At 43.6% G+C, this 26,040-nt stretch overlaps 1 protein-coding gene across 2 annotated transcripts in view; it reads right to left on the reverse strand.

Annotated features, from left to right (window-relative positions):
• The window catches only part of bsna (bassoon presynaptic cytomatrix protein a), an 83,950-nt gene that overhangs the window by 22,431 nt on the left and 35,479 nt on the right, over positions 1-26,040 (reverse strand). For both annotated transcript variants that reach the window (XM_052057320.1, XM_052057322.1), the window contains exons 4-5: positions 9,269-9,727; positions 421-5,685 (exon numbers count right to left, since the gene is read on the reverse strand). In XM_052057320.1, coding sequence (XP_051913280.1) covers positions 421-5,685; positions 9,269-9,727 — 5,724 coding nt within the window. The remainder of the gene's footprint in view (positions 1-420; positions 5,686-9,268; positions 9,728-26,040) is intronic.

Raw genomic sequence — 26,040 nt, forward strand, 5'->3', positions numbered from 1 at the left:
ATGACACAATCAGAGAAGAATCGTAAACCATATCTAGAAACCATATAAGATTTCAACAATGTAAGTTATAACAAAAAAATCAAAACAAAACAAAATTTGATTGAAAAAACCCAAAGTGAAATCCTTCATTGTTGGTTTCCTGCATGAAGTTGCAAACCTATACACCCACAGAAGTTTATTGGAAGTGATTTACGAGTTGCTAATAAATATTCCACTGGCAATTTTCCCTCCAGTAAAAATTAATATTTTTTCATCGGGGTATCCATTAAAAAAAGGGACTTGATATTGTCACTGATGCATGCAATCATTGTTATAGTACTGTACGATGCAATGGAGTACTGTGACAGAGACTGCATGAATTTAAGAACACCACAAAAACACCTCCGATCAATGTATTCTACTTCCTGTTTTTCCTTATACCTGCTCCTTGATGTTCTGCAGCTCCTGTAATTCTCTCTGCACCAGAATATGCTCCTTCTCTCTGTGCAGCTTCAGCTCAATCCTTTCTCGCTCCAGCTCTTCCTGCAGGCGCAGTTGCCGGATTTTCTCCAGTTCTACGCGCTCCCTTTCCATCTGCAGAAGCTGCTCCTGCTGCCGATGCAGCCTTTCTGCCTCAGTTTCACCCTCTTTGTGTACAGCACCAGGTGGGGGGAAAGGAGGTAGAGTCCCCGCTACTGGTAAAATGGTCGTGGAATCTGGAGGGGCGACTGTTGTGTAACATTGACCGGTTGTTGCTTGTGCCTGTTGTTGTTGCTGTTGACTGTTCAGGTGCGCTTGGGACATGTTTATCGGTTGATGCTGTGCGTCAGCTGATGTGACCTCTACAGATGAAGTGGTTACAACAGCCCCTTTCCCAAGGTAAACTGGTTCATCTTGGACTGTAGATGGTGGAACAGTCAAGGGAACGGATACCTGGGCACTCGTTGGTGCTAAGGTTGTTATTGCATCAGCAAAGGTAGCAGAGATTGACGTTGTTTGGAGAAGACCCGGTCCAAGGTAACGGACCGGGGTCTGCCCAGACATTCGGGGAGTCATTGGTAATCTGGTGAGACTAGATAGGGGCACAGGTGTCATGTTGGGAGATGGGTAAGGCCTGTAAACACCTCTCAGGAGCGGTCGAAGAACAGAAGCGGGTTGAGTTGTGATTGGTAAGGTAGAAGCAATGGGTGTCTGAATGGTGGAGTAGATCATCCCATCTGAGGAGCGAATGGCTGCAGGGTACATTGCCCTAAGACTGGCCTGTCTGGCATTGATGAGGTTTGTAAGTGCTTGGTTGTGGGATAATGGCTTCCCATCTAATCCAAAAAGCAGATTTTGTCTCAAGCCAAGGCCAGCTGATAGTCTTGAAGTTGCAGGGCTGGTTCCTCTGCCCAAACTCCCAAACTGCATCAAGTCTGGGTTGCTTCCATAGCGATCCATCGAATTGAGTGCGGCACACATTCGGCTGATCTCTCTGGCAGTTGTGGCGCTGTACTGGGCTAAATTAGCTTCCTGGAAATTGGCAATGTCACGAGGAGAGTAGCCATAGTCGGAATTGATGTTAGACAAGGAATTGTATCGACGTATGGGCAATGTTGGGGCAGAGAGTTCTCCTCCATGACGCAAATCTGTGTATGAGCCATACTGCATCCCAATATATCCCCCATAGCCATGTTTTACAGCGTTTAGATCCATTGCAAGTTCTCCTTTGGCTTGAAGATGCGGTTCTAGTTTAGAATGGTAGGATTGTAGCCCTGCCTCAGCCAGGTTTGTATCAGACATTGAAGGTTGAAGCCTACCAGGATAAGGCAATGTGTAGGACTTGTGCCCTCCCATGGGATACTCATGATATTTTCCAGGATGTCTTTCTTGATCAGAATCATAGGAAAGAGGTGGAGCTGAAGGAGGCCTTATGCCCTCTTTCTCTGAACCACCAACACAGCTTCCACCAAAAGGCAGTCTGTAAACAACATCGCAGCAAGCTGTTTGGTTGTCAGGTTTAATCTGGCCTCCTGACAGTTCTGCAGCATCCTGTCCTTCCTCTACTTTTATAAGTTGGGTCACTGCCCTGACTTGCTCTTGGCCACAATCTATCTGTACTACCATACTATGTGGCGATTTCCCGCCTGTAATCATGCCAGGAGGACTGGGCTTTCCTTTCAGCTCAATGGGCCCGGTGCCATACATCTCGGGGTTGAGGACAGGTGATACAGCACTGACAACAGTGGAGGCAGTGCTGGTCTGGCTGACCAGCAAGTCTTTTTTCAGCAAGGGTGAGATCTGGCCAGAAAGGTTATACCGAGCCAAAACAGATGCCTGTTGCTGTTGTTGTTGCATATGGTGATGTTGCTGTAACTGCTGCTCGAGAAGCTCTTGCTGCATTTGCAACTTCTCTTGCTGTTTTTGTAGTTCTTTCTGTTGAATACTCAGGTCTTCAAGTTTTGCATCAATTTTTGGTATCGATGGGTCCATTGGAGGTGATAGAGGGGGTTTGTTCTGGGAAAAACACACAGCCGAACCCATACCCTGACCTAAATCCACTCTATTTTGATAGGGATCGCCATAGACCATTGGTTGTTTGGGCTGGCAAATAAACATGGAAGCTGCCACAGTTACACTCACAGTGGTTGGTGTAATGGCCTCCTGGGCATTTAGGTTCATAATCATAGGTTGTACGATTGTTGACTGTCTGCTCCCCTCTGATCCACCGTGGTATTTTCTGCTTTCAGTGGCTAGAGAGGTGAGATCCATTCCTTGATCAGTCATGATGACTGGGGTAGGTTTGGTGACTGTTCTGAGGTCCACAACACTTCCACCTTGTATCATATGGCCTTGCTCAACCCTAGAAGTGCCTGGAACTGTAGATATGCGGCAGAGGGAGATATTATCCATAGAAATGGAACCTCGTGTATAAATACTGGCCGTGGTAACCATACTTGTTCCAACATTTACCTTTTCGATTCTTTGTGTTCTGTAGAAGCTGCGTGTCGGTGAATGTTGGTAAGGAGGCGTATCTGGAGGGCTACCACACGGTGAATAAGAATCGAATGTCGATTGACGGCTAAATCGTGTGGGGGAAGACAGAGGGGATGTCGCCGTGTTGACAGTCATTGGACGAGCTGGACTTGCAGGTGGAGAGTATGGCACATCCTGGGATGATTGCTGCCGATAGAGCCGTGGGGAGACCGATCTATGTGAAGTTTGGGTTCCTTGAGCCATCACTGGTGAAGTAGGCCCAGAACCTCCCGAGTCCATTTGTAGTGCTGAATTGAAAGTCTGTGTGGAGAACTCAGCTGTTGCTCTCCTGGAAGGGGAGCGCGTAGGACTTTGCGGTGGTGGGGATGGAGAAAGGGGAGGGCTGGTGCTCCTGTAATAAGTTGTATACTTTGGAGAGCGTGGCTCATTGATTCGCTCGTTAACAGCTGCTGGGCTATCTCGGAGCGCTACACCTCGAGTGTCCCCGACTCTTCTGGTGATGACCTCTCTTTGACTATAGGCTTGGGTAATCTCTGCAATCTTGCTGCACACACTTGAGACTGTCGCTGAAGATGTGGCAGGACTTGCGTGTCTGCCATAAATAGAAGACTGGGTGGATGTTATAGTGTTGCCTGGACTTGTCTGAGAAATTGTTACAGCATCTCTCGCATAAACTCCATAAGCTGCTATTGTAGTAGCAGCTACTGTTGGGGTTATTCCATTTTTCCCCGCTTGGTTTTTTAATCTGTCTTTGTGTCTGTCCTTTGAAGCAAAGTGTTGAGTGACTCGAACATCAGGGATGCGCCCTCCCGTTTCAGCAAATGAGACAGGTGCGGAGAGCTGCGTGGGGCTGGTTCCTGGAGTTAAAAGGGCATTGCTTTGCTCCAGTAGTTTTGCAAAGGCGGAACCTGTGTCGAGAAATTGCTTGTCTGGGTAGGAGCTCTCAATTTCTACTTGCTCATCAGTGGCCTGCTGCATCTTTGTGATGTTCTGAGATGTTTGTCGAATCTCCTCATAAATGTCAGCTTCCATCTCAACTGCGTCATTGTCATATCCCGTTTGATCTTGTTCATCGTCATACTCGGCATCATAACCTTGCCCGTTAATGTCTTCTTCGTAGTACTGACCATGTCTCACTGGAGACGGCTGCTGCTGTTTCTGTTGCTTTTGAAGCATCTCCGCCTTCCTCATCATCTCTTCATATACCTCCTCGGCACTCTTCAGTGGCTTGGAAGTGCTCGATGGCGCTATTGTGGTTGTGATCGATGATTTTTCAATTGGTGAGTAAAGGGACATGAAGGTAGGAAGGTTGTACTCACTGCCTGACTTGTAAAGTTTGGACTCATAGCCCTCAGCTTCCGAATCCAGACTCTGAGGGGAGTATTCAGAGGCAGAGGAACGATGGAGTTCTTCCATTTCGGCAGCTTGTCTCAACTCCTCTGTCGGAGAAGCATCTTCAATGGGTGAAAGATTGCTGGGCGGTGTCTTGGATCTTTCTCGACGTCGTTGAGCCCTCAGCTCCTCTTTATCCCGCTTGGTCTTGCGCGCCGTGCTTCTGATTCTTTGTTGTTCAACTTCTCTCATCTTCTCCTGCTCTCTCAGGAGTTCCTCTTCTTCTCTCAATTCATCTTCTTCTGAAGAGTCTTCAATTGTAGGAAGGAGAGGGCCATGAGAACGATGCCGCGCTTTTCTCTGTTGCTTCGCCTCTTCCAACCTTTGTCTCCTGCTGGGGCTACTGTCACTGTCCTCTTCCATTGACGAGATGGACGTAGGAGACTGGCCTGAGCCGTAAGAGGATGCGGAAGTTGGCGGAAGAGTGGAAGAGTAGTCACCCCGAGAGCGCTCTTCGGGAGAGCCGGTCAGACTTTCCATCTCCAGTTCAGGTTCTCGGTCAAGGCTCAAGTCATTTTCGTGACTGAGCTCAATGTCTCGGCTGTAGCTGTTGGTGTTATTGAGTTCGATTGTTTTAAAGCGCCTCAGACCGCCTTGCGACGCCATCAGATCTTCCTCACCCTCCTCCACGGAGCTTTTGTAAACATCAGTGGCGCTTTTTGTTTCCTCCTCAAAACTGCTAGAGTGGTGCTGTAGGCGGCGTTTCTCTTTTGCCGTGTCGGTTACGATGTGCTTATGGTGGCTTTTCTTTCGTTCATAGCCGTAGCCTTCATCTTCCTCATCTTCATCTTCCTCCATTTCTTCCTCCTCATCATTTCCTTCATCAGCGCTCATCTCCATGATCTGTCTCCTCATGAACTCCTCATCGGTCATCTCTGTGGGCTCATTGTCCTTGTCCTTCTTCTTCTTTTCCTTCTTCTCTTCCTTCCCTTCTTTCCGTTTACCCTCCCAGTCTCCTCCATCTTCATCTTCCTCCATTATGTCTTCAAGTTCCTCATCCGAGTCGTATGCATCCGGTGGGATTGACAAAGAGCGCGGGCGCTGCTTCCCTCTGTCATCCAAGTCTCTATCACTTAGCCTCCTTCCTCTTCTGTCCGCTTTGTCTTCGGAAAGGCTCTTCTCCAGCAAAGGCCTCACAGAGCTTTCCAGCTTGGTAATTTCTGAAGGGCTTGGTGGAGAGCCCCGCCCGCTGATGCCCCTCTCACTCAGTTTCATCTCCTCCTCTTGAATTAGTCCTGTGATTTCGCTGTGAGAGCTGGAGATGCCGTCAGAGGAGTAACCGGTATCACTGAGGCTCTGTGGGCTGCGTGACAAGTCATGCGTGCTGTTTTTTGTTTCCTAAAAGGAGAGACAAAAAAAAGCCTTTAAGGTCTCAATGGGCTACACTTTACATTCAGTATATGTCACCGTCCATCCATTTTCTGACCCTCTTATCCTCACTGGAGTCGCGATATTCACAAATCTAATTGGATACGACTCATCTATAATATATTGTTAATAATTCATTTTGGTAAAGAGGTTGTAATATTATTTAATTTAGAATACAAATAACGAATTAATATTATTCACATAAACTTTTCTGCATCACAAGACAAAGATTTATTGCCACTTAATGGCAGGTTCTTAACAATTTTATGGTCTCAAAAATAGCTTGATTAGCTAGAATAGCAGATGTGTCAAATCCATGTCCAAAAAGTCAAAGGCCTGCTCCAGTTTGGCGTTAGCCACAGGTGCTTCTACTCAACCAGCAGGTCAATGAGCTCCCCTACCTTCTGGTTAAAGCCAAACTGTGGCAGGGGTTCTAATTTATGGACCTGGATTCGAAACCTCGCTTAAGAAGTGTATTGCCAGGGTCAGTCAGCATCCTTGCATCTCCAAAAGCATAAATAAAATAAGATAAGAAACTTTTATTTGTCTCACGATGGAGAAATTACCAACATAAATAAATACGTAAAGAAAATTGGATGCTTTTGAAGCATTAAAATTGCATTGTCGAAGACGGCGAGACATTTTCAATGATTTTGATTGACCAAGAAACGTATCAGATCCACCTGTGGACTGACCAATCGTATAGATTTGTGGAAAACTGTTAAATTTATCACATTTGGAAATTCAAGATTTCTGTCCAACGGCGACAATGTTTTGGAACGTGAGCTACAAAATAAATAGTAGCAATAAATTGTCGAGTGTCAATAAAAATCAAGATTTCTTAATGAGCCCTATGAACTGATCTAAATTTCATAATATTGTAGGTGAGCAAGAAAAATAAAGTAAAATTTGCTTCATTCAATTCAACTTTTTTTTTTAATCAATTCACCAAAATTCCCAAGTGGCTTATGATTGACATGCCAAATCAAAGACGTCAAGCAGCAGCTAATCTGGTGTAATGAAATTTAAAATTAGTCAAACAATGCAAAATACAAAAAATCTTAGCAAAACTCTGAACATGTAACAACAATTACATGGTTTGAATTCCACAATTGTGTAGAATGAATCACATCTGTTTCTTTTAGAATGTGCCATCACATGATAGATTATACGACTCTCATATTCTTTGAAAGCATTCAATGGACACTGTCACCGTACAATGTTTCTAGAAAATACAAAGGTCTAGAAAAGTCAATTCACGGAGGAAAAAAAGACCAGGTTTGAAATTTCTGACCACAGAAATGTCATACAACAGATGCGCACTAGTAGTCCTTCCACCTATTTATTGTTAATTGTCTTGAACAGTGCATAAGAGAAGCTTTCACTTGACCAAACATTCACGTTCCTTCCATTTCAAAAGCTCCCAAAGTGGCATAATTTCCGGAACTGCCTTCGTGATTGAATATACATATATACAGTATATACATACTAAAGTATTTCAATTAATCAGATATCTGCTACAACGTTGGCTACAGTCAAGAAAGAAAAGCAACACTCAGCCCCCCGTCCAAAAGCGAATCAATGTCTGCCTTACTGTGATTGGCAGCGTCAGCATTCAGGCAGAAGGAAATCAATAGCTTGCTACATAAACAGCTAGAGACCCTCAATTTTGGAGTACGAAGTAACTGTTCCAACCTTCAATTCACACAAAGAAAATTCTATCAAGAATTTACATCTTATTTATTTATTTACAGAGTTATAAGTATTCATGGGGGCTGTTTATGCAGTTTTCAAATGAAAGCTATTGTATTCCTTGACTGTCATCATTACATCGGTGACAGGCCAAAGTTGTGTTGTTGGTGCAGGTAATGAGCTATATTTTCGTGGATTGGCACCCGCGTGCTCGGTGTAAAAGCGGGCATAATTTATTTTTTCATGCTGGCTCAAGTCTAGTCCATCGTGATTGGGAATTCAGACTGGTGGAGTTGCCTCGCCCCCGACTCATCCAACAATTTGGTAACAGAAAGTACACTGCGACAATCGTAAAAACATGGGCTTTCAGCGTGATTGTGAATTCGGTAGACACGCTATGCCTGGTTACAGATAAGTTTTTTTACTTCATCCTACTCCCTTGAACACAATAACTGTGTTGAATGAAGACTGATTTCTTTCTTTTTACTTTTTTATCTACCTTATTTTCTGTCAAATTATTACTGTATATGTTTTATGTTCAATAAACAAACAAACAACAACAAAAAGTAGAATAGATTTTAGATTCACAAAAGCGGGTCTAACCTGAGGCACAGATGGTGCAATGCAATTTGGGTCTCTTTGATCGAAGCACAGTTACACTAATTCGGTGGTGGATTTCGTTTGTAAACATGACACTAAGATTCCCTCTGAAGCATTGTAGAAATCAATTCATTTGATGAATTATGGCCATTATCATCTTAAACACACCCAGACACATGATCGGGGGTTGATAACTATCTCCAAGCGCCCACGTCAGAGGCATGGCCGACTGCGTCATCCGCAAGAGGAGAGCCTTTAGCTAACCTGCCAATGTTATGCATGGACCCCAGAGATTCAATTTCAATTTCCGCAATGTCAAGCACTACTTGCCAGGGCGCACTGCACTCGGGATGCCCTGATAGTGATACAAATAGGGGATACCGTGATAATTGGCTGGGATAAGACGACAGTCATCTCATAATGGCGCAAAAAGGTGCAAACAGCCCGTTACGTCCAACTCTACCTGTGCAAAGTCCAGAAAAATACCAAAACAAAGACAACTCCACCCACTCACACAGACAGCACTTTGGACTCGACTTACACCTGGCACGAAAATAGTGCCCATTGTCTTCGACAGCATACACAGTGTAAACTGACTGCATTACGACAGCAATTGACCAGTTGAGATGCATTACTCATCCATCCATCCATCAATCCATTTTCTGATCCGCTTTATCCTCACGAGTGTCGCGGGGTGTTCTGGAGCCTATCCCAGCTGTCTTTTGGGAGTAGGCGTGAGACACCCTGAATCGGTTGCCAGCCAATCATAGGGCATACATCGACGAACAACCATCCACACAGGAAGGCCAGAGCCGGCCGGGATCAAACCCACGGCCTGTGCACTGTGAGGTCGAAGCCCTAACCACTGGGTCACCATGCATCACTCAAATATGGCAAATTCCATATCAATGCTGAAAGGAGAAGTACTTCATGTGGATCTTGTTGATCTGGTATACAGGAATATATACATACATACAGTGTACATACAGTGTACTCTCATCAGGTCCATTTGGACAGGGATCATTACGTATGTATGCGTAACCTTTACCTTAAAGAGACTTCTGGAGTCCTTCCTACTCAGAATAAAGGGAATCTACCCTGACGTCATCTCTTCACTTTGATTCAAAGTCACAAAGAAACACAATGCAGTTTTGAAAATGTCATTTTGGATTGGGTAGATGTCAGGAAAGAAGAATGAGGAAGGGCTACGCACGTGGGTAAACTGTGTTAGTGCACCGCAACGAATAGCGCTGTTACTTACGTCGTAATGCCTCGACTTCTTAATTTCCTTGATTGGTGTGATTTGATCTCCTTTCTTGAATGTGGTTTTGGCATCTTTGGCCGTTTGGCTTTCAGGCTCCATTTTCAGCTTTTCGTCGGTGGTTTTCGTCTTCTTCTGGGTCTCTACTGTTGGTCCAGTTGACGTCACCGCTACGGTGTTCTTGGTGTCTGTCGGCAGCTTGGCAGCATTCGACCCAAACTGTTCGCTATCTCCAGTTCCCGACTGTGGTTTTGGTGTCTGAGGCTGGGCTGGCTTGGACTCTTGCTGACTGGCGGCTTTGTGGAGAGGACTTTGTTGACTCGCTGGGGCCTGGTGGCGTGGTGACCCATTGAGCTGATGTTTTGGGGATGGGTGAGGAACAGCCAGAGGAGGCTCATCGAGACCTCCGCCGGACATCAACCGCTGGGTTTGGCAGTTTAGACACAGCCACTCTTTTTTCTGAAAGACAGCAAAAATCATGACACTTGCAGTAAACAACATCTGAAATGTGAAATGGGGAAATATGTCACAGTCATAGCGTCCATTCATTTTTTTTTTCTGCTTTATGTGCTCTAAGAAATTTGGGCAGCCTGCTATGAAATGTTTGGGATCAGAAAAGTAATTTTGTGGGACATGTTAGACATTGCTCAGAGTTTGCGCAGGTCTCCTTCAATGCGGGATGGCTTGGATCCAGTCGCACATTTGTTTATTCGTGTTTGTGTGCTGTTGCCTGACAGCAACAGCCTTTTTCAACATTATTTATTGAGTTAAATTTGGGATTCTCAGACCTTCAGTCACTTTATGAATCATGATCTCATGCAACATAAGCAAGAAGATGGTCCAAATTTGAAATGCCGTAACCATTTTTGGTTTCTCATTTGACTGTAGCGGTTCCACTCAAATTGATATTTGTCGGTGACGTCACTCAACATTGTTGTGTTGGTTTCGATTCCATCTCAAAATCTTTGTTATATTTGCTTTGTACGTGACGAGTTCATTTCTATGCTAAGTTCATAAGAACCCAGCAAGCTATTTCCTTCGTCTTTCACACTTGTGAGCACGACAACTCCTTTTCATTCCATCCTCTCCTTTCTCCCTTCGAACCCCCTCACACTCTACGCTCTCCTTTTTTCTTTCTTTTGACAATGGGAGAGCTATTTTTACCCAGAATTGGACTGTTCTGCTTGAGCATACATCTCCCTCGTCCTCGCCGCTGCTTTAGGCTGCACTCTCCCCTGCACTGTCCACTCACATTTACACGCACGCACACACGTGCACACGTGTGCATTTCTCATCAATGCAAAATGGAGGAAGCCCGTCGAGCTGAATGCTGACCAAGAAAGCGAGTGATGACGAGCAGAGGGAAGCTGGGGAGGAGAAAGGAGGAAGGATGGGAGTCGTGGAGGAAGCCAAAGGGTGCAATGAGAGTCGAGTGAGTGACAGCACGCGTACATGTGAGGCATGCGCACGCATACACACACACACACAATAATTGAACACGCAAAAGGATGCGCCACCCCGCTGAGGCTGAAGCAAGTGGAGGAAGTAACTTGAGCTGCAGCTAAAGTGGGCATCAGGGTGCCGCTGATTATTATGGTGCCAAAGGTGCTTCAAGACAGTTTGAATTCATAATAAGCATGTCAAGGGGGCTGTGCATTTGTCTGCGTGGCTATGGAGTGTACTTTTCAGGGCTGACTTGACGAGCACGGAGAACGTCTGCATGGTCTGCAACCACATGTTGTTGCTTCATAGCAACACCTTCCCCTATCTCGTTTATCCCGCTGTATGTGGTTTTAATGCTAAAGCGCTACTTAAGGAAAACTATATGAGGCTTTTATGACATATACTCATCAGTCACAATATTCGTTATACCTCCATATGCTCAGACAGCAGCGAAAAATAAAAAAAATGTATGACCTACACCCCTTCAAACTACACCTGCAAATAATAACCATATAACCTTATGAACCACTGACATGGTTCATCAAAAACTAAACATATAAGGCAAAGTTCTCATGAAGTCACGCAGGTGCCCAGAACGTTATAGTTGTTAATTCAAACCTGCATTATTTTTTGGACAAATTGAAATTGGTAATGACTCATTAAGTCACTTTTTCCGAATGCACTATTCAGAATTGGGATGCTGTAGGTTTTAACCTTCTTGTGGTGGAGGTAAAAAAAAGAAATAAAGTGGCAGGTGCTCAGGCACAAAAGTCATAGCACAGAAAAAGATCACCGGAGTGCGAGTGGAATGTATCGTATTGGGTGTCTGACTTTAATATTAGTCCTGAGGTGGGGGAGCCTTCCGGACTACAATTTATGTTCTTGGGGAAATCAAGAGCACAAGCCAGTGTGCTTAGGCGATAAAAATCAGACCATACATCTGTTAACTATACACAATGAAGAATATTAACTGCGAGCATAGAAGCTCTTTGATGCTTTTCTGGGATGAAGGGCTTAACAAATGCATTTGACTTGCCAATAGCGCTTTTCTTGATGTGGTTTCGTTTTATTAAGTGTCGATATCAGTGATTAGCCGTGAAGGACCTGTAAGTCACACTCATTTCAATCTACAGTAATCCCTCGTTTATCACGGTTAATGGGGACCAAAACCACCCGCGATTAACGAAAATCTGTGAAGTAGCGTCCAATTAACAAACAGGTAATTGTTTAATTGTTTATTTGTTTACAAGTCCCCAAACGGTCCGCGAGAAGCTGCGATACAACAGCGAGTCACATAGAGCAACATATATAATACTGTACTCCATGTATATATATATTTTTTTAATGTTTGAAAAAATCCGCGATGCACTGAACCCGCGATAAATGAACCGCGAAGTAGCGAGGGATCACTGTATTAGGAAGTGTATGCTAATGTGCGTGTGCACATGCACACATGCACACATGCATGAATTCATTGTTTCAGTAATTGTAAATACAGATTAGATTCCAAAATAATCCGATATTCAGGCAATGAAACATGAAGTGTAAATCCTCTAAATCTTGAATGATGTCCTGTCCTATCCATTAAAAATAGAACAACTTCAGCAGATTTCATGTAGCCGTTCTCCTGTGTTAAAATCACTCCACGGGGTTAACCCCAAATGAGCTCTGCAGGGACGGCAACAGAAAAAAAAGTTGACCAAATTGAAGTTCTTGCTCCGCCGTATCTACCCTGCTGAGTATTAAGAGTATTAGCCTTGGTGTAAGGCTGAGAGAGACGGCAGCCTTTGAAGTGCTGAAGTGTGGACTTTGAAGAGCAGGAAGCATTACTGTTGCTACTCCCCTCTGAGGCTAGGAAGTGATCAAACAGACTAGAGGAAAGATGCTGAAAAATGAAGTTCCAGTGATGGCTGAAAGCAGTGAGGATGAAGCTCTTGCTGTTGTCTAATATCGGGCGAATTTAAAATTGGGAATTTTACACGGTATGATGGCTTCCCATGAAGATCCCATTAAAAGTTGAAATGAAAAACAGTGGATACAAACTACAATGCTCCACTTATTTCACACAAATTTATGTGGATAGCTGGTCCAAGGGCCTCGAAGAAGCTGTAAAATCTCAGCCAAAGAGGTGCATCCAGGAATTTATTTACTCTGGACAGTAAGTCACAAGTCTGTGCAAGTAGCCTCCTCTCAAAACAAAGAAAACTTGATTGTCATGATCCCGTTTCTGTTTATCTCCAATAGGTGGCAGAGGAGAGCCTCGTTAACAGCTGCCTTTAAAGACACTGCCACGCCGACAACTGTCGGATTATTAAACCTTGCTCACGACTCTGTTTCCAAGTGCTTCAATATTATAGACGTTCTCAATTTTTGCCACGTAGTTCATTGTGTTTCTCTTGTATTTTTTTCATTCCTATGCAGTCTCGGTTTTGTATTCGCTTGTCCTTTGAGTTGACATGGAATTGACATTTTGTACCTTGCCTTTAGCAAGCACTTTTGGTTTGTTACGCATTTTGCTGGTTCTTTGTTACCAGCATCCTGAGTTGTACTTTGTGTTGTTTTTGTAAATAAACTTATTTTTGTCATACACTCTGATCCCTGTCCATGTCTGTGGGATCCTCTCCCGATCCAGATTGTTCAGGAACGTAACAATGATGATTCACGCATTATCACTCTACGGAGCGATATTGACATTTTTCTTATTTCACTGTTGGTATGCAATATAGCAAACGAAGAAGACGACTATAAATACCAGAAGCTTTGTCTTCAACGCAGAACTGCAGAGTACATTAAAACTCATTCAGTACCAGCCATTCTAGACCAAGTCTGAAAAGACGTTTAAAAACGTCTTTGGGAGTGAATGAGTTTAAAGAAACAGGAAAAAGAAAAACAACCCATATGTATATGTAACACTTTTTACTACAACATGATTCTGTATATAGTATATATTTTTCCATCTGTGCTTAATTGATCCCATTCTATTTTCCTGGGCTGTGTGACCATATTGGGCATATGCTCCTCCAATACTAGCTGATGAGAAGCTTGCTAGTTTAAAAAAAAGGAAGAAGTTCACATAGCAGCCGCATAGGGATTGTAAAAGAGAATGAAACTGCGGAGGTCAGACATTGAGGGTTAATTTGAGGTGGATGGTGAATGGAGGAGACTGGGCCAGGAGTGCGAAGGAAGCGAGAACAGAGAAGACACTATCAAAGATTAGTGAATTAGTGGAGAAACAAGATGTGAACGGGAACAGTGGGGAGCAGAAGAAAGAGGGGGAAGAGGAACAAAAATGAGCAGTGTATTAGTTCTGCTTCATGAAACAGGCACTTCCTGTTGAGAAGTGTGGGGGGCTCACTAAGACATTCAAACAGGAATGTGTGTGTGTGTGTGTGTGTGTGTGTGTGTGTGTGTGTGTGTGTGTGTGTGTGTGTGTGTGTGTGTGTGTGTGTGTGTGTTCGTATGTGTCTGTGTGGGGAAATCCTGCACTATTTCCCTTGAGTGGGAATGGCTACCTGTCTCAATGTTTCAAGCATTATAATTGACAGAGGATATTTCCGAGATCGCTCTTCCCCTCACCTGAAGTTTTACCATTTTCAGCCACGATAGGATTTTCACAATAAAGCCACAATTCAGTTTTGTCCGCAACGATATCCTTGTTGGATTTTCCTTTTGTCATTGCCTGTACTATTTTGTACAGTTTTTGTATTTTGTACAATACACATATATGATCACTTGAAATGCTCATAGAAATGTCGGTTGTCAGACATTAGTCAGACGTCCTCATTTGACTCCATCAAGCAGTGTCATCTGCCCTTCACAGTGTGACTCATGTCATCAGTGTTTAGTTACTATGTTGGAATTCTCTTTTGAGCTCTCTCTCTCTCTCTCTCACTCTCTCTCTCTCTCTCTCTCTGTCTTTTCTCTAAGTAGAGCGAGCATGCGTGTGTGTGTGTGTGCGTGTGTGTGTGTGTGTGTGTGTGTGTGTGTGTGTGTGTGTGTGTGTGTGTGTGCATGTATGTGTATATTAACCCTGACACCCAGCTCAGTGTGCTGATTCAGCCTCCGCACATGTGCCCACTTTCTTTTTGCAACCACTGCAGCCAAACGACATCTAGGGTCATTCTGCATTCACTATTCACTGGTTTCATATACTTGTTGAAGTAAGTTTGGCAATATCCAGATGTTCCAGAAATGGACAACAGTTCTTTTTGTGTGACTCAAACTATGGTTTCATATCGTAGCCTATCATACAATAGTATGAAAGCACATGAACTGCTCTAATAATCCAAACCGTTCTACGGCATTCGGTGCATTTTTGACAAAATCACAGTTTTGTTATTTATTTATTTGTATTAGGGCGGCCCGGTAGTCCAGTGGTTAGCACGTCGGCTTCACAGTGCAGAGGTACCGGGTTCGATTCCAGCTCCGGCCTCCCTGTGTGGAGTTTGCATGTTCTCCCCGGGCCTGCGTGGGTTTTCTCCGGGTGCTCCGGTTTCCTCCCACATTCCAAAAACATGCATGGCAGGCTGATTGAACACTCTACATTGTCCCTAGGTGTGAGTGTGAGTGCGAATGGTTGTTTGTTTCTGTGTGCCCTGCGATTGGCTGGCAACCGATTCAGGGTGTCCCCCGCCTACTGCCCGAAGACAGCTGGGATAGGCTCCAGCACCCCCCGCGACCCTAGTGAGGATCAAGCGGCTCGGAAGATGAATGAATGAATGAATTTATTTGTATTAATTGACAAGCATGTGCTACTCTCAGATATGTACACAAGTGCAGTCACACCTCAGTTTTCGACCGTAATCTGTTCCAGAAGACTGTTCGAAAAGTGATTTGTTCAAAATCCCAAACTATTTTATTAACCCATGATTAGGGGCTAATACACTATGCAGAATTAACATAAAAACAGTCAGATTTGCGTAAATCACAACAAACATGTCTGCTCACAATGAACGCTACATGAGGAAGCATCACTTCCTAGTGTAAGGAAGCTGAGATGAGTCAAGTGGCATATTCAGTTTGCTCAGTTTGGTCAAAAAACGGTTTTCAGTCGTAATCCGAGGCATAAAAATCTCCAAATTTGTGGTCAAAAACCAATTTGGTCGAGAACAGAGACGTTCGAAAACTGAGGTTTGACTGTATGGTACAAGAATGAGCAGCATGTGGCGAAATAACACGTTTTTACTAACTACTATGAAACACAAATATGGCTCCATTTTTCGTGCCCATTGCAAGTCTGGCACAAGGCGTGGTCTAAATCTGCGCAGGAGCAATAAGACTAAACTTTGGTATTTTCGCAGACCTGTGCGCGTGGGTGCAGCGTGGCACAATAAAAGAAGACTGTTTTGCGTTGTGGCTGTGAACAAAGCTGATTTGCTGCCCATTGAAACAACTCCTCTCAATTCCTTTAAATGCGGTGTTGATAGTTGATAGTCATTGACATGCAGAAAGAATAAACTGATCTGTTTGTGTCCTGAGGCAGTTTAGCGGGCACAAAGTAACTTTACAAGGAACTGCAAGCAGATAATCACAGGCAGGTTGTGTTAAGTTGGCTCGGGAAATCACAGAACTGTGAAGTGGGCACTAGGATTGGCCTTCCACTCGGATCATTCATTTCCATGTGTACTCCTCAGTACTGATAAAAAATTCATGCTAATCATAATATTGAACAAAAATAACATGTATCAACTGAAATCAGTCACTTTGACAGCCCTTTAATTCAACAAAGATAATTACATGGCTATTTCCTGAGGGCATAGTAGAAATACTTCCACAAGTAAGTGAAAATGACAAAACCATTGCTGAGCCTTTGTTCATCATCCAAACATAGAAAAGCTGCCGGTGAGATTTAGCTGCACCAGCAAATCTGCAACGTAGTTGCCCCCGGGGGCCGTGGACCAGAGTGCATACAATCACGTCAAACATCTTTCATGGTTTGTGACAACACAGCTGGGAAATGAGGTGAGCGGTCAAATGTGAGATAGGATAAAGAAGGCGGGACATTAGATGACACGCACGACAGAAAAAGCGGAAGAAAAGCACAAAAATGATACTGTGACATTAAAAATGGCTGAATACTGTGGACATGGATGAAGATGTAAACATACCAAATCTACAGGACACCATAGAAACACACGCACACACACACGCGCGCGCACACACATCCACTCACTTTATTGATTAGTGCCCAGAGGAGCACCGTCATTTTGAGATGGAGTCTAATGTAGTTGGAGTCCAAGAAGGATGGAATAAATAACACATTGTTTCTATTCTTGGTTTAGTTTTTGTTTTTTGTTTTTACATTTGCAGTGCTCCATCAAGACTGCAAACTTTTTTATTTTTGCAAATATAGACAACTTACATTGGAATTTTGAGTTTTTCTAAAAAAAAAAAAAAAAAACCAAAACAAAAAACGACAACCACAATAAAATACGACGCAGACCCGTGATCATCCCAATTAGTATAGCTTGTTAAAAAAAAAATGATCTGACATCTTGACATGGCAAAATGTTGGGGAACCTCTGACACAGACAATCTTGTTATTTCGAGTCTATGCATCATGGGAAAAAAAATCACCATTTAGTAGGCAAGAGACAAGACAAGCTCTGACAATAATGAGAGATATCATTAAAACTTGCATGCAAAGAGACAGTTTGAAGACAAGAGGTATTTCTGCGGCTTAAAAGTGTCTATTTCCGCTTAAATCGAGGTCATGTGCAGTATACCCGCACGAACAGTTATCCTCACAAGGGTCGTGGGCGTACTGGAGCCTATCTATCTCAGCTGTCTTGGGGCAGTAGGCGGTGCGGGGGACGCCCTGAACCGGTTGCCAGCCAATCACAGGGCACAAAGAGATGAACGACCATCCGCGTTCACAATCACACCTCGGGACAATTTTGAGTGTTCCAATAACCTGCCAGGCATGTTTTTGGAACGTGGGAAGAAACCGGAGAAAACCTACGCAAGTATGGGGAGAATATGCAAACTCCACACAGGAAGGTCGCTGCTGAAATCGAACCCTGACCATCTGTACTTTGAGGTGGAAGTGCTAACCGGTCGACCACTGTTCCCCCTCCTTGGGGATCAATAAAGATAAATAAATAAACCTAAAAATGACAATTTTAAACAATTACATGCAAATGACAAAACAATGTTGATGAATATGGCAAATTTCTTCTTGTTGAGGAAGATCATGTTTCGGGAACATGAGAAGAAGCTGGAGCACCCCGAGAACACCCACTCAAGCACAGGCAGGACAAACAAACTCTACACAGGAACACTTGAGCCAACATTCAAACCCACAACCTCAAACTATGAGTATTACGTGTTAACCACGATCCCACCGTGATGTCCTTGCTTATACAATTAAAACAAAATCAATGCTCTTTACTCTTTAGATAAGATGCAGTTTGAAGAAATGACCCTCAAATTGAATTTTAATTTCCAATCTATGAAAATTGAGACTTTATCATGTAGACAGAAGATAAATATAGAATATAATGTACATGCTTATTTTCATATATTAATTTTTGGGGGGGCATTACTTCCTGTACAAAACCCCGCCATTCGCCGCAGCGCACATCAGCACCATGGAGAGAGGCAAATGCACTGCCTTCGCTACCACATCTCAGCAGCAGGGGGCAGCTACCTTGTCGGTGATTGGACTGCACTAGCAGGAGTAATTGTCGAAGATAAGCGGAGGAAACGCTCTCATTGACAAACCACGTGTGTATTTGGCAGGTGTGAGGCAGGAAAAGTAAAATCTAAAGAAGGAGGTGCAGAGACAGAGAGACAGAGAGACAGAGAGAGAGAGAGAGAGAGAGATGGTGGAAACAACAGTAGAATACAAACACCTCGGCTTCCGGTTGCAGCTGGATTTTTCTAGTTCTACACATTCACACGCACGCCCGTGCGCACACACACACACAAACACACATAGGCAGGAGAACATCATTGATAGGCAAATCGGTTCGGCCCATGTGATCATGCGTCGCCATCAGTTGGATGTCCTGTGAATACATGTATCCTCTCTTGGTGTGCTGACGGTGACATCAGATGCAAGCTAGAGCCCTCGATTATTTACATTTGTCTTCATTTTGAAGACACCTCATGTCCACATGATTCAGACATGCAACCATGAATTAATTTGTGGAAGTGAAATAGCTGAAGTCATTTCAACTTATCATCAGCCCTCTTCCCCTGCATCAGGGTAAGGTCCGATTCCTGTCTAATGGGTCGTGCAGTGGTTCACTTGCCTGACTTCTGTGCAAGCAATTTAGGTTCATTTCCCGCAGAATGATTATTTGAATGGGAGTGTCTGCCTGGCTTTCCCCTTCACCCCTGAGCGGGACATTGGATGGATCAATGTTTCCCATTTTTGTGGTCAAAGATGCATTCATGTCACCATACGTCAATGTGTAAAACTCAAGGTCCGGGGGCTATATGTGGCCCCACGCATCATTTTAAGTGGCCCGTGAAAGCAAATCAAAGATGTCAACTTTCATGATGCATCCTAAAATCGCCACTCAAATTCTCATTTGTAATAAATAAGAGACATATTGTAAGCATTTCCTTATTACCAAACCCCTCACTACAGTAACTTAAACAATGGTGAATAAACCGTTATTATTGACGGCCCTCCAAGGGAAACTAACTCATATCTGTCCCACGACAAAAATGAGTTTGACACCTTTGCTCTATGTCAACGGACGTCAAAGCAACTCAGGCAACAGTTAAGAGTGTTGTCGTAAACAATCATTCACTCAATCAGCAGCAGCAGGAGGAAGCTAGACGAAAATCCAGGAAATAGATCCAGCCCGGCGTAGCCCTCCAGTTAATCTCTGTCTCTCTCGTTGCCGGACCTCTGAACTTTTCTCCGTCGCTCACTCACTGCTTGATTCGTTAAGCTCACTCTATCAGATTTGCTCTGTGTCTCCCGGTCCAGTCATCGTGTGAGTCATCCGCTTGATTTCTCTCATTTCTCAACCCTGCCCTTTCTATCTCGTTTCCCTCCATGGCCACCGGCTGCCGCCAAATTTAGTGAGGAAAGAAACCAATGGGTGGCATTTTTCACTCAGAAGAAACATAGTGGGACTAAAATGATGAAAATAGAGTCGTGCAGTAGGCCCAAGAGTTGTCATGTTCTGCTCTGCTTTGTTTTTGTTTTGGTTTCTGCACCGGTTGGAGTGCGTGACCCTTTGTTCATAATCATTTTCATCCTAATAGATTTTGTTGCTTTTTATTTTTTATTTGTCAGACTACTGTTGACTCATTTTATGTTTGTGTGATTGGACTCTTATTGCATTTTGAGAATTTTTGCTGCTCATTCCTACCTTGCCGATTGCAAGAGCATTTTGTTTGCATTTGGTTCTCCTGGCTTTTTGTCTCCAGCGATTTCTGTTCATACTTTGTCGGTCATTTGCTTTTGTCGAAAAAATATCTTTGTTTTTTTTTATCTCAGTCTGCATTTTGGGGGATCCGCAATGCACCCAGTCTTTGTTCAGACCTTGAGAAGAATGAATCAAAAAAAAGGCTTAAGGTCTTAAAAAGTATATTTAATATTATTGGTAGCCGTGGTAACATGATGCACAGCTTGAACATTAGTTCAAACAAAGCATTTAAGTTAAAACAAATAATAATCCAATGATAATGTTAGATACAAGTGAAATAAAAATGGTAGTCAAATATTAAATGGACTGTAAATTTGCTGGACTTGAAAGTTAAAGACAATTGAAAGATACTTCACAAATATAATATTCTGGATCGAAAAAAAAGTTTTAAGCGACGATAAAGGATATATTAATCTTATAATATGATGTGCAGTTTGAACATTTAATTGAGTAATACTTTTGCTTCCCACTAGAGGGAGCCCATATACCGCAAGTGATAAGCATGCCTCACTTTGAGAATCACTGACGGGTAAAGGGACCTGGAAAGATCTGTGATCCACACACAGCCAATTTTAAGTGTGTGTGTGTGTGTGTGTGTGTGCGCGCGCGCGTGTGTGTGTGTGTGTGTGTAACAATTCTGCATGTTAGTTTTCTCTGCCTGAGCATATGCTTTCCTCTTGCAGTGTTTGCGTGGGTGTGACAGGTTAATAGCTGTCAGCAATGTCAGGGATCACCAGTGTGAAAGGCTCTGACAGGTGATTGGCAGACAGTCTAGCAGCAGCATTCGTCCTGGCAACCACTGACGACATTGTCACACTGTCAGTGTGAGTCGTTTCGGATCTTTTTTTATTCTGTATAGTCAACTTACATTTGCTAAGTAGTACCCTAAATGTGCTCCTTACGACCCTGACAGCCAACCAACGCAGTACAAGCAGGCCAAGCAATTTATAAAGTACTCCAAAACAGTAAAACAAAAACGTTTGTGGATCCATTTGCTAATTGACAGCATTAAATGGTGTCCATACTGGAACCTGCAGACCGCCATAAGGAAGTAGAAGAAGCTAGCTGGCGGATCAATATAATGTTGTATATTCATAGTTAAAACTTAATGTAATGTTTTTTTTTAAGTATTTGTGCTTTTCGATATTTATCTGAGGCAAGTCGGAGCAGCGGAGCGGTCGGTGCTGCACCTAAAGAACTGGATGAGCACCGTATGAACATGAACGTCAGGATTTTATACAAGGCGGAGGTCTGCACTCCACAAAATGCTATTATGCTTTGTTTTATAATTTTCAATTTTGTGGAGCTTCTCCTTTAGGGAGAAATTACAATTTTATAAGTGGGGTAGTGTATGTCAATTCTACTTTCAATTTCCATTTAGGGTTAAACGGTAAAGTCGTTCGCCAGTTTACATGAGTCATTTACCATTTTCGTACAATACTGTGAGTCACCAGGGAGTGCGTTTTCATTTAAAGATCAGGCTTGGTATGACGTAGGTAATATATAGGTGAACAATTTTAGATGCATGCACGCACGCACACACGCAGAATTCCAATTGATGACTCACAAACTCATCTGACTTCCAATGCTGCTTTGAGAAGAAGAAAGGCAGATCAGTGTGTTGCTCTTTGATATGAACACCCGCTGGGAGACAGGAAGAGGCTGTGTGGGGGCAGAGACACAAAAGACCACCGTCTCTTTTCTTTTTTTTTCGATTTTTTTTAAAGCACAATTTACAACCGTGCTGGGGTGCAGCGAGGCACTTGAAGTCACTCCAGCTGCTAAATTTCCCCACCGAGCCTCCACAAAATGTCTGCTGTGTTCAGCGAGAGAACTTCCTTGAAACAATTTTCTTCTGTCTAACCTGCTGACAGAGTACATGAAAAGCTCAAGGGCTTTCCTGACACCTATCCGCACGTGCGCTTGGTATGAATAACGCCCATGTTGAAAAGAGACACTATTTTGCCATTTTCCAGTCAGGTTTTGCGTTACCATGACAACCACGGGTGGAGTTTGGAGGTGGTTACTACTTGGAAGTCATGGACTGAGGCAGCTCAATCCATCCATTTTCCGATCTGCTTTATCCTCACAAGGGTCGCGGGGGTGTCTGAGCCTATCCCAGCCGTCTTCGGGCAGTACGCGGGTTACACCCTGAATCGGTTGCCAGCCAATCGCAGGGCACACAGAGACGAACAACCATCCACGCTCACACTCACACCTAGTGACAATTTTTGAGTGTTCAATCAGCCTGCCGTGTATGTTTTTGGAATGTGGGAGGAAACCAGAATACCCGGAGAAAACCCAAGCAAATTCCACACAGGAAGGCCTGAGACGGGATCGAACCCAGCCACAATCTCTGCACTGTGAGGTCGACGCGCTCAATGCTGGACCACCGGGCCGCCTGAACTGAGGCCTTGATTTGAGAATTCTACTTTTAAAAACAACACAAAAAATACTGCAATATGCGCTTCATCATAAACGCATTGCATACATGTTGGTTTAAACACTTGTCGAATGTTAATATGTGCTTGCATCCAGTGTTTTCACAGTTACTTAAAAAAAGAAAAGGAAATTGCCACTGATTACTTCAGTTGAGAGTAATTGAGTTATTTTGCTGATTACTTGATTTTAAAAGTAACTAAGTTCGATTATAAGTTACTTTATTAGTTAACTGTTAGCAGATGCCAACCCCACTTGACATAAAAATCATACCTCTCTCACTGGTTTCTAGTCCGCAAAACGATATAAATATGTGTGTTCATCACGCGTGGTGGTTACCTCTTTTGGGTCACCCGATGCTTTTCTCACGGGATTTGCATTTGCAATTACAGGATGCTGTTAGTTTAAAGCCAATAAACAGGAGATTAATTAAGCGTCCTGAATCAGCATTTATTGGATGAAGTCAAGGCTGCTCAACAGCTGCGGGCATTAAAAAAAAAAAGAGAGAGAGAGAGAAAATTGTTCTTTTTACCTCTGAATTCCCACTGAGGGAATTCCTCACATTCCTCGCCACCATCGTCCCCTCACTTTTAGGATTCAACTGTCTCAGAATCACACATGGTGTTCCTGTGGGGGTCTGCCATTTCACTGTGCATGTGTATGTGTGTGTGTGTGTGAGATGGGGGGTTTGATGCATTTAATCATCTACATAGCCCAAGGCATCTCTCCTCCATGACCCACTTAAAGCCAAAATGATGAAGAGAGTGAGAAATAGGGAAAAGTGGGACATTAAAAGTAGACACCTTCGAGGTACTGCATGGAAACTCTCGCCATCGCACGCGGTTTTCGCAGTAAGTGCATGATGGCCCTATCGATGTTTACCTTGGAGAGCTTTTTGCGGTGTTTCCTGCTCTGATAGACAAAGATACAGTTGCTCACACGTCCATGTTTTGCATGTCCTGATCTTTCAAAGGAAAGCTCCTGAGCTCTTCGTGGGGTTTCTCCGGGTACTTCGGTTTCCTCCCGCATTCCAAAAACACTCTAAATCAGGGGTGGGCAAACTACGGCACACGGGCCGGATCCGGCCCGTTGGTCTTTTTCATCCGGCCCGCCGTAGATTGGTGCACAATTAAGGTTTGATTGCATTCATTTTCGTTTGGACTTAATGACAGGTATTTCAACACCAGGTGGCACAGTTACTTCAAGTTGCAGAGCACAGGGAGAGAGGGGAAGACGAAGAAAGAGGGAGAGAGTAATGACCATGGAAGGGAAAGTGATATGTATCTGATTAAATGAAGCCGATAAAGTACGAAACATTCAGGAGACGCCTGGAGTCGGAAAGACTCAAATCTACGAGACTTTGAAAAACAAGGTAGCGATTCTTACTCAGTCCGATTCTGGCAATTCCCATGCTCAGAGTGAATTGTTTGTGGCTCGAGTAAATTAACATTTCCTAGGATGGTTTGATTGTTATCATGTTTAAAACTTTCCGCAAACTGGACCGCTAATAAGAGTCGGAGAGCAGTCAAATGTGTAGAGTGTGAACAACAGGGGGCTCAGTACACATCCTTGAGGAGAACTGGTGCTGAGTGTGATGGTGGAGGAGATTGTTACATTATTACTGGCATACAAAGACATTGTGCTATCTTCTTTATTTTCTATTTATATTTCTAACTTTTGGGCCACCCCTCCACAATATTTTCTGGTTCTCATTTGCTGGCCCCCCCCGGAAAATAATTGCCCACCCCTGCTCTAAATTGTCCCTCGGTGTGAGTGTGAGCGCGGATGGTTGGGAATCACAGGTGGTACGCAGAATATAAGACATTAATAAAACTGGTTAATGCAAGGAGATAATGGTGAATACTGTGGTGTCATAATGTTGAAGGGCAGAACTTGATTAACCGCATGTTGTCTCTGCCAATAACGGAGGAAGAAGTGAACACATGATTTTTTTTTGTTTCTAAATATAAAATGCCCTTGAGATGAAGTGCCACCTAAAAAGAGCAGAGCTTAAATACTAGTTGAAGAGTAAAAGAAGGAGGTGGAGGAGAATGGCGGTGTAACTTTAGAGAGCCCAGAATTTATATAGAAATAGAAACGATTTAAGTGTAATACTTAAAAGTACTTCGAGACTTCCAAATAAATAAAAGGTGCATTTTAATATATATATATATTTTTTTTTCAAAGTAATGCTCATCTTAACCAGTAGTGTGACTCATTTGAACAGCCTGAAATGACATTTTACACTCAGCACTAAAGGTAAATAAATAAAGTGCATGGGCCGGGTAGACGTCATTTGCAGAGGAGAGCTTTGCACGCAACTTCAGACGCGGTGGATCTGGGAGAGAAGGAAGACATTTACCTGTACATAAAATTGTAATTTGGTTTCTCTTAATGATAACGAAACAATTTACCACATTAAATTATTGATCTTTTATAGGAAATCACCACTGGTCTGTTGGGTCTTTGTTGAAGTAAAAAACAGCAACAGCAAAAATCCTGTATAAAACATGGGTGTCAAACTCAAGGCCCCGGGGCCCAGATCTGGCCCGCCATACAGAGACGAACAATAATCCGCGCTCACACTCACACCTAGGGACAATTTAGAGTTTTCCATTAACTTGCCATGCATGTTTTTGGAACTGGGAGGAAACCGGGGTACCTGGAGAAAACCCATGCAGGCACAAGGAGAACATGCAAAATCCACACAGGAAGGCTGGAGCCGGGATCGAACGCACAACATCTGCAATGTGAGGTCGACACGCTAACCACTCGACCACCGGGCCGCCCTCTATTGATATTATTATTATCATCATCATCAAGAAGTCAAGATGGCGCCCGAGTAGGCAGCCGTCAGCAAGTGCTCTCATGAGCCTTGCTTTTTTTGTTGTTTTTGTGTTTCTTTTGTCACTTTGTGTTTGTTGTTACGTCGTGTGGACTTGATGTGGACCTTTTTCAGCATTTTTTGGCCACGACATTCATCAAGGAGGACTCTGTGCTTGGTGGTTGCGCCTTCTCGGCAGCATGGGTATACCAGCACTATTTTTGACTGGAGGAATGTCGGCGCCATTTGACTGTCGTTGCTGGACAGTCCCGGGGCGCTTGTGTCTTGCGCCTGTAATGGGCAGCATTTTTCACAGCCCCGCTTTGTTCAGCGGAGAGATCGGTGCTGTTGAACGGTCTGCGGCTGGATGGATGGAGGTCTTGAGGAGCCGACGATGAGAAGAAAGGAGCGGATGCGGATTTGGAGCTGGGAGTCGCGGCTTGGAGTTTGAAGCGGATTACGTGGGACAGGAGAAGTGAACTAATCTCTTTTCGTCAATGGATGCTACAGCTTTGTGTTTGCTTTCAAAACTTAGATTGTAGCAGACGTGTGCACATTTTCAGCATGACGTCTCTGATCCACTGGAGAAAGGACACTTTGATCCTCTCCTCTTTCATCTAGAACTGCTTCAGACAACAAAGTGTATGCAGAAAATTGGTGAAGATTGAACGACTGTC

This window comes from Hippocampus zosterae, chromosome 2, assembly GCF_025434085.1.
Source record: "Hippocampus zosterae strain Florida chromosome 2, ASM2543408v3, whole genome shotgun sequence".
In the NCBI taxonomy this organism is placed as follows: Eukaryota; Metazoa; Chordata; class Actinopteri; order Syngnathiformes; family Syngnathidae; genus Hippocampus; species Hippocampus zosterae.